Source organism: Astatotilapia calliptera, chromosome 22 (genome assembly GCF_964374335.1).
Source record: "Astatotilapia calliptera chromosome 22, fAstCal68.1, whole genome shotgun sequence".
Taxonomy (NCBI): domain Eukaryota; kingdom Metazoa; phylum Chordata; class Actinopteri; order Cichliformes; family Cichlidae; genus Astatotilapia; species Astatotilapia calliptera.
This window is the reverse complement of record NC_137442.1, coordinates 18,017,359-18,027,090: the sequence shown is the minus strand read 5'-3', so window position 1 is coordinate 18,027,090 and position 9,732 is coordinate 18,017,359. Positions and strand designations below refer to the sequence as shown.

At 38.2% G+C, this 9,732-nt stretch overlaps 1 protein-coding gene across 1 annotated transcript; it reads right to left on the bottom strand.

Moving 5' to 3' along the window:
• Positions 1 to 4,658: 4,658 nt before the first annotated feature.
• Positions 4,659 to 9,615, bottom strand: snrpd1 (small nuclear ribonucleoprotein D1 polypeptide). The gene is made up of 4 exons (XM_026157200.2): positions 9,428 to 9,615; positions 8,793 to 8,869; positions 6,693 to 6,884; positions 4,659 to 4,891 (listed from the first exon to the last, which is right to left on the bottom strand). The coding sequence occupies exons 1-4, from the start codon at positions 9,439 to 9,441 to the stop codon at positions 4,815 to 4,817; spliced, it is 360 nt and encodes a 119-aa protein (XP_026012985.1). The 5' UTR covers positions 9,442 to 9,615; the 3' UTR covers positions 4,659 to 4,814.
• Positions 9,616 to 9,732: the final 117 nt, after the last annotated feature.

Here is a 9,732-nt window from a genome sequence, read left to right as displayed (position 1 = left end):
AAAAACATTAGTAAATAATTCCCTAATTTGGGAGGTTTTTAGACTGTTAGCTGTAATGTTATGCCCATTTACCAAGAGTTCAGAGAGGTCAGGGGATCTATAGTCAGGGTTTTGAAAAAGATTATATGCTGTACATAGAATGTTTTGAGGGATAGCCTTAGTAATGTTTTGAAATTCTTTGTTATTTATTTGCAGATTATAATTGGCTCAACTATTATCAAATCCAGACAGAAACACCTGGTTTAAGGAGTGTCAAGAGCATCTGGCTGCAGCCACTGTGGAGCTCCAAAGTAACCGGATACACGTGACCTCCACAGTAGCCGGAAGCACGTGACCTCCACAGAACAGATGAAGTATACAAAACAACAGAACATGAACACAAAAAGCCAAGAGTAAAAGAAAAAGGTAACAATTATAAGAATACACACAAAAATTCACATACATATATTGTTTTGAAAGCCTTTTTGTTGGTGGAGTCTGATATTGATTGTATGTACATTTCCACATCCTTAAAATAATGACAGAAATATGGTGTTTTGTTAGTAAACTTACATTTATGGATAAAAAATTTAGCTAAAAGTATTAACAACTTTATCATAAAAAACATTTATCATACTTCTTGGGGAACTTAAAGAAACAGAATAAAACATTTTCCCAACGTAAAGAAAACTTCCTTAAAATATGGACAATAACAAACCTGCTAAATTCCTTCCAGAATCTCTGTGTAAAAGAACAGTACCAAAAAAGATGTGTCACAGTTTCTGGATGATCCCCACAGAAAGTACAATTAGTATTTATGTCCCTTTTAAATTTTACCATGTAGTGACTGGCTGGATAACATTTATGTAGAATTTTAAATGAGACTTCTTTCACCTTATTTACAATCAAATATTTATGGGGGACCATCCAGACTGTCTTCCACTTGATATCTGGAACAAATCGGTTCCAATAAGATGTTATATATGGGAGAGAGACTATCTTCTTGGAATAAACTACGTATTCTCTTATTGCTGTTACCAAGTTCCTGTGAAAAGCAGATTTTTCCTATTGGTGACTCAGCTGGATCAGGGAGAGTGACTGAGGTAGAGATCAAGCTGTCAGTGTTTTTATATAACATTAAAGTCCCTGAGGGTATGGCACCAAGCACCATTGAGAATTCCTGAACACTAATTGGAAAATTATATAGTGCAATAAAGTCGTTGTAAGTAAGTAGTTGTCCCTCTTTACTAACCAGCTGAGCCACCAATAGGATCCCATTTTGGACCCAAGTTTCCAGGAAAAGTGATTTATTTTTCTATAAAATATCTCTGTTGTTCCAGATAAGGTATTTGTGAGGTGAGAAGTTGTGTTTATAAATGAGGGTCCACGCTAAGAGGACCTGCTTATGGAAGGATGAAAGCTTTACAGGGAGTTTCTCAACATTGTAATTACAATTTAAAATAAAATTAAAGCCACCAAAACGAGAGAAAATATAATATGGTATAAAGTTCCAGATAGAGGTAGGGTTTTTAAGAAAATGTTTAGCCCAATTAATCTTGAAAGTGTTATTTAAAGTAGAAAGGTCTAAGACGTTAAGCCCACCTGATTCGTACTTATTCATCACAACAGTTTTTCTAATATAATGCGTACGGTTTTTCCATATAAAATTAAAGAGCATACGGTCAATATCTTTACTAATTTTCTTATCCAGATGTAAGGAGAGTAATATTAGTTGCAAGAATTTGTGTGCAAAGTAAAAATAAATATGGTGAAATAGGACATCCTTGGCGAATAGCACGTTTCAGGTCAAATCTCGGGGTGGAGCCGTTAATCATTTTAATAGAACTATTGCCATTTGTGTATAAGGTTTTGACAGCTTTACAGAAAAACTTGCCAAAGCCAAATTTTTCCAAACAGGGGAAGATAAATTGATGTTCAATTGTATCAAAAGCCTTATAAAAATCCAGGAAGAGAATGAAGCTATTGTCAGGTACCAGATCAGAGTAATCAAGTAAATCCAAAACCAGTCTAATGTTATTAGAAATGTGTCTGTTTCTCATAAAGCCTGATTGTGTCTCATCAATAATTGTTTCCAAGACCTCTTTAATTCTGTTAGCAAGTATTGAAGCCATAACCTTATAGTCATTATTGAGCAGGGAGATGGGTCTCCAATTATCAATAAAAAGTAAGTCTTTGTTTGGTTTTGGAATAAGTGTTATGAGACCTTGAGTAAGAGAAGGAGGGAGGGTGTTATTCTCTATACTTTCTGTAAAAACCTGCAGTAAAAACAGAGCCAGGAGATTAGAAAATGATTTATAAAACTCTGCAGTCTGTGCAGAGATTTATTGGCCTTAAGTGCAGAAATGGAATTACAAACTTCCTCCACAGTCAGAGGGCTGTCACAATAACTTCTGTCTTCCACAACAATAGATTTTAGGTTTTTAATATTATTGAAAAATCCTGTTGAGACAGCCTCATTATATTTTGAGTTGTATAGTTTAGTATAGAATTCGGCACAGAAATGTGAAATTTCTCTAGGATTGTCAGAGACAGTGCTATTAATATTTAGTTGATGAATAGAGTTTGTTTTTGATCTGTATTTTTCAAGTCTGAAAAAGTAAGCAGAATTTTGTTTGCCCTCCTCCAGCCACCTCTTTCTGGATCTTATAAAAGCACCCTCAGCCTTGCGTCGATATAAATCGTCCAATTTATTTTGAAGTTCTAGTAAACTTAATTTATCTTCCTCTGAGATTTCTTCTGGGGACTTCTGGTAATAAGAGGCAATTCTGCTTATTACTACTTGTTCTTCAGCTTTCCTTAATTTAGCAATTTGACTCCCGTATCTTCTCAAGAATTTGCATGCTTCAAATTTAAAAAGTTCCCAATTGGTACAAAAGGACTTCTGTCTGTTAGCTTTGTTCCAATAATAAACAATTAATTTATTAATCTGCATGTTAACCATTTTATCTTTTAGTAAAGAATTATTTAACTTCCAATAAGAGAATTTATGAGGTATATTATCCAGTGTAAACATTTGGACGTTAATGTGAATTGCTCTATGATCAGTGAGGGGGGTGGCAAGTACATTAATGGTAATATTATCTTTATCAATACAGTCAGAAACAAGCCAAAAGTCAATACGTGATTGCCTGGATCCTGTCTTATTGCTCCAAGTAAAGATTATTGTGTCTGATTATTGAGCAGAGGTAGTGTCCTAAGGTGTCACAGTCAGAGTGTAACACATCCCCAGAAAAATAATTTTTAAGCGTGGCAACTCCAGCAGAACGCTCAGAGCCATGGGACAGACTTCATTACCCCATTGTGATTTCCAAAAATTTGTATCAGCAGGTGTGGAATGACTCTCTTGGAAAAAGCAAAAATCTGTTTTAAATTGTTTGGCAAACAAAAACAAAGCTTTGCGTTTACAGGTTTGTCCTAAACTCCTGGTATTAAGAGAAACAAGTGAAAAAGACAAAGTTATTAGAAAAAAGAAAGAGAAAAAGTAAGTTCTAAACCTCTACAGCTAAGAATATATCTATAGAATAAGGGGACCGGGTGCTGCACAATTTAGGTAGTAGAACAGTAAAAACCCTGAGTGACTAAGCTTATAAAAATACAGTATTTAACTATCTGCTATGGTTTAAATATAGCTTTTTTGGCTGCAGCCAGGTGCTCTTGGAAATATGCTTCCCTTAAATTTTATGCTTTTCCGGTGGAACCGACCCTAGCGCCCAACAGCAGTATTGCACCTTCAGGTACTTTGGAATTTGGTTTCAGTTTTTTATTTCTAAAACTAAATAAAATTCACTTCCATTTTATTCATAATTGCGGACACCAACACAAAATGTTTGCTGATATTACTTAATGTTAAGAGCTTAGCCTCCATATGTGTACCTAAATGTATTTTTACTTTCATTATTATTACCACCTACACACACAATGAACTGTACCCGCATACACACAATAACATGGACTGAACCACCACTCACAACCACTAGCACTTTATATAGCCTCTGTAGAAATTATCCACATATCTCACTTATCTTAACTGCACTACTGTATAAATAATCTTTCTGTACAATACGATAATTTTTAAATTACAACTTTATGACCTGCACAGTTCACACTTCTGTATATCTCATATTTCTGTAGTTTTCCATATTTATATCCTGTTCATAGCCTGTACATACTTATAGCATATTCATAACATACATCATACCGTGTACATTATAACATACCATAATAGACCCATTTCTGTAATATACTCACATATCTATGTTATTGCTAATATATATTGTAATATATCTATATCATGGCTAAAGCACTTCTGGATGGATGCAAACTGCATTTCGTTGCCTTGTACCTGTGACATGTGCAATGACAATAAAGTCGAATTCTATTCTATTCTAGTATTGGCAGCTGAAGATCAAAGTTTTAGATCCTTTTTTATTTAACATAAATTAGACAAAGTGTAAGACTGTGTGCTATTTTATAATAACATTCTTCAGATTTTGACCCCTCTCACAACATAACCTGTTGCGTTTTGAGCGCTTCAAATTCATTTTCTGTTAAAATCATGATCATTAACAAAGAAACTTTATTCAACCTTGTAAATAAAGAACAAAAGTTTAACCTGAACCCCTGTCACACAGGTATTGTAATAATGCACTGGAGTCAAGTTTATCCTCTTAATGAGGAACATTTTTAATGTACAAAATAATGAAAAACACACTGAAATTCACAAACGGTTTCCTTTGAGCAAATTGTGGGGAAAAAAAAAAAAAAAATTCCTGTACAAACAGTGGATGGTGAGATGCAGCTTTAAGGCCTTTGGATCATCTCCTTGGTCCACCCCGTCCTCTTCCTCTTCCTCTGCCACGTCCTCGTCCTCTGCCTCGCCCCCGTCCAGCCACTGAGAGGAGAGCAACAGATTTGTCACAAACATTCACCTACATGTGTTGAGTTGCTATGTTACTATAAACATAAGGCAGGTTGTTCTATGCGCAGTTTAAAAATCGAATCTGTGCTACCCTATTCAATTTAAATCTGAGCATTTATCCTGATTTACTTCTGGTTTTAGTAATGTTTAATATATTTAAAAGAAAGTGTAAACACATTGCTTTGAACAGGAGTAACATTTCTTTGAGCAGCAGCATCATTTCAGGGTCTCACATTGCGACTAAACACTGTTGCATGGCTCGAAAGTACAGTACGAGGAGTAAATATGAAGAACAAAACCAGGAGAACCAGTTTTCTGTCACATGTTTAAAGATGCACATGTATGTTGTTTAGTAGGGGTGGGGGAAAAAAATCGATACTGTGTAGCATCGTGATATTTTGTTTTCTAATAATGTATCGATACAGGGACAGCAGAAATCGATATTTTGTTACAAAAAAAGTTTTTGTGGACTCTGACTTCAGAGCATGTTGATCCTTTTTCTGAGCAAGAATAATATCGTATCGTGAGTTAAATATTGTGATAATATCATATCGTGGGATGTATGGTGATTCCCACCTCTATTGTTTAGTGTGGTAAATGGAAGATATTAGAGACTGAATAGAGACATGTCTGTGGTGAGTATAAACTCAGCCATACTGACCGGTGTTTGGTGTTTAACCCCCAATAAATCAATCATCCTTATATCTCCAATCTAATTTTATAAGTTTATCAGTATCAACTTTGTGTCTGGTCATCTCATGCTGTGAAGACAAACTCACACAAACCCTGCTGAAACGCACAACAGCGATAACTCAGCACGAATCAATTTCCATTTCTTAAGGTGACCGTATAACAGCCTGTATCTGACATTTTCTGGGCTTCATGCTCCCGTAACTACAGCAGGACAGAGTGTACAACAGGCCCGAGTACAAACAGGCCTATTAAAGATCACTTAGATACCACAATTTAAAACTGCATCAACTCTGAAAAACTTCCTATATACAAATTTAAAAAACACAGGCCCTGAAAATATAATTTTAATACTGCAGAAGTGAACAAATGTGATCACTGAAACAACCCTGAGCACCCAAGTGATTTCTAAGTGGGCTGTTTAACCACATGTTGATGTGGAAGAGACCAGGCAGAGGGGCTAAAAAAAATCTGATAGTACAATTTGCACTAAACAGATTTTAAAAAGACGCAGAAAGAGCTGCGAGCAATTAAAAACCTGCTGGAAACAGGTTGTGGGTGAGTGAGAGCTTCAGACGTGACAGAGGACATCAGTGGAAATGCTTCTGAGGCATTTTATGTTATTGTTACGATAGACGCACCAGTCATTGCTCGCACCAACTGTGACGTCAGCGCAGCACTGTTTTCATTTATGCTCACACTTTAGATGCGCATGAATAGCTACAATGTGTTCCTATATGCTTACACAACTCAGGGGAAAAAAAAACAAAAACAAACAAAACACACCACAGCTTCAGCAGCGGTATGGAAGAACTGTAAACATCAAACACAGCGATCGTGCATAAGGCCGCTACGCTCCCACACCCACAGCCCTCGTTTGCTTTTCTGCACAAAGCTTCCAGATTTAACTTTTCCAAAGGACATGAAAAGCTGCCGTACGGATACTGGTTCACGTGCCTGACCCTTTGTCCACATTCATGTAAAAAGTGTTGGGAAGTGACATTTATAAACCAGCCTGTGGGTACAAAAAACAAGCCTTTAAAGACAACAAAAAGAGCCAGGTGCACAGCAAACACTTCCTCACCTGCTTCTCGCTTCTTGGACTTGATCTTTGGCTCGATGTCGACCAACAAGGTGTCCAACGGGAGGCTGTCCGGCAGGATAAAATAGCGGATGTTGTTGCCACGGATACTCAGCGACTCCAGCTGAGTGGGTTCCCGGTTTTTCAGGGTCATTTTCACCGCCTTCAGGTGGGTGTTCATGCTCACGTCGACACCTACGGAAAGGAAAGGAAAGAAAAATCTGAAAACTGAATACAGTAGATGGAAGTAAGACTCTGAGTGAGTCCAAATGAGTGTAGAAACATCTGTTCCCAACTGTTCTGACTTCCATCCTCCATCTGTGTGCTCCAGTGTGGACAACTACAACTAAACTCTACTATATGAACATTATTATTATTTTACCTGCAATGTAACTGATGCCTTATGTTTATGGCTCAGTTGGTCTGACAAGCAGATAAAGAAAAAAAATGCAGTTTTAAGTCTTTCGGCTCAGATGCCCACTTTCTGTGTTCTGCACTGCATTTTTTGTCAGCCGTTCTCACGTCCCTCATCATTGTACATCATACAAGCACTTGTCTAAAGTCTGTCTTTTATCCAGTGGCTGTGAAGGTAGAAGCGAAGACTGTCATCACTGACACGGTTTAGACTAATGCTGAAATTATGGTTCAGACGTGGTGTGTTGGTTTTCCGTGGACAGCTCATATACCTGCAGAGTGTCTTGTCAGATGGGGGATGTGTCAAAGAAGGGTGTCTGTGGGCCACATGTGCTGATGATCAACCAGCCGACCGTGGAGAAGGGCGAAGTTATGACATAAACACCTGAAGTGTCAAAACTGTGGAAAGTATAATCTCACACCCTACCATCCCAGCACACACTGAGCTTCGCAGAGCACGCCTTCTTCCAACTATTAGATACGTTTACAGAATCAACTGACTGCCTTTGCAAAATTGTATTTATATCATTCACACAAACCCTCCTTACAATCAGCACGATTATCAACACATTGTTTTGCTGACTCCTATTCCACCACTAGATGTCACTGAAACAAAGCTGTGAATGAATGAACCCACTTTCAAGTGGGTCAGTACTGGTTCTCTGCTTCATTTGCACATCACTACTTTGTTGTGTTTCTCCCATTCCTGGTGAACGCCGCTGTTACTTCCTTACCTGTTGGAACCCACACAGCATCAGCTATGTTGACCACTGTGCAGTTTGGATTATGGAGGGCTGCACTGGAGCACATTTAATAGACATGTCACACAGTACACTGAGTAACCAAAAGCTAACCGTTTTATCTGAGAGTTCTGCGGGAAATCTTTCTAGGTCCTACAACACTTATGCTGTGTGTGGTGCAGTATGTGTTAATTACAGTGCAGTCATGTCCCAACGTTTCATACGCAGTGCCAGCTGATAGAAACAAATAAAATATCTTCGGTTACATCTCTTTACTGAGGTTAGATTTTTTTTTTTTTTAAACTGTGTTTTTCCACTTCCTCCTTTGACCATTCCCCCTCTTCCATTTTGATAATTTCTACAATCTCCCTCCAGGAATTCACTGACATTTGTAAATCCTTATACTGATGCTATGATTATTCTTTTATTAAGAAATTAAAAAAACAGCAGTGAAAAAGTACAATGCACAGGAGGACTTGATAGTGTTTTCTCACTGAAGTATCACTGGGACATTAAAGGGAATACACAAGCATATGAAGACTATGGAACAAACTTCACTTTTTATGATGCTCACTGTATTTACCAACAGAGGGAGCTGGGAAAGTTGCATTCAGCTAAAACCAGTTTATTGATCTTTAAAATTATTAATTGCAAACCTGGGACCTGCATACTTCGTTTATATTTATATTTAAGTGAGCTATATATAAACATTTCCCAGCATTTCCACAGGACTCTAGCTTTAGGAAGAATTGGGTGCTGGCTTGAAAATGAGCCTTACTGGCCACCGTTACATTAAAATTCTGAGCATTACTTTGAAACGCCTGAACTACAGCATTCTTAGCGGAATGAATTGGCTTAGAGTGGCAGCACAACTAATGAAAGCGGTAAGGAGGTGAGCCCAACACCTGTTTAATACCTGTTTAATAAATCACCTCCAGCTGAGTCTTACCTGTGATGGTGCCGTGGACCTGAGTGCCGTTCTTCAGCTCGATGGTAACAGTCTCATGGCTGAGCTTCATCAAAAACCTGTGGGCATCGTGGAAGAAGATGAACATCTATGTTTGAGTTCAGCCTGGAAATGAACCAAAAACTAGCCTCAAGCTAGCTACTAGCTGCATAGCTTTCACCTGCAAAACAAAACCACCCCTGGAGTGAGACGACCTTATGAAAACCCGCTGAAACCCTCCAGAGTTAACCGCCATAACTAAAATAAATACTGGACTAGCTTTATGCTCCTGCTACTACACATTTAGGCTACGTTTATTTCGTTCGCTGAGTAGCAGCTTAACCGAGGCCGGACCTACGAGTCTGCTAACGTCCACGAACCAAAGTACGTTTAAAAATCGTCGATGCATGCAGCTAATTCCAACTACCGAGCATGAGTTAACACTACAGGTGTAGTTTAACTGTGAATGCGATCACTCTAACTCCGGACAGCCTCCATTCATTCGGCCCGACGCTTCCCGCTCATATCTTATCCTCCTCTTCTTCGCTTTCTATCTAAACCCATCCAGCCGCAACGCCTTCACTTCATCATCCCACGTTCACTCGTTCGTTAAATGGCGCATTCCAGACTCCGCTTACCTGACTAGTTTCATGATGGTGATGGACTGTAGAGACAAATCCTCCACCAAAGAGAAAAATTGCAGCGATCGGGTGAAAACACACACAGGCCGCTGTGGTAACAATTACGTTTGACTCGCGCACTTACGACGTCATTAAAGGAGCGACGGCGATGAAGAAGAAGACACGCTGCACGACAACACTGCCGCCTACTGGTGGAAGAATAAACAGCGTTTTGAACTTATGCTCCGAATCTAACAAATATTTGGATTTATTGAACTTTAAAGAAAATATTTAATAGAAGGAATGCGTATATACATTTTATT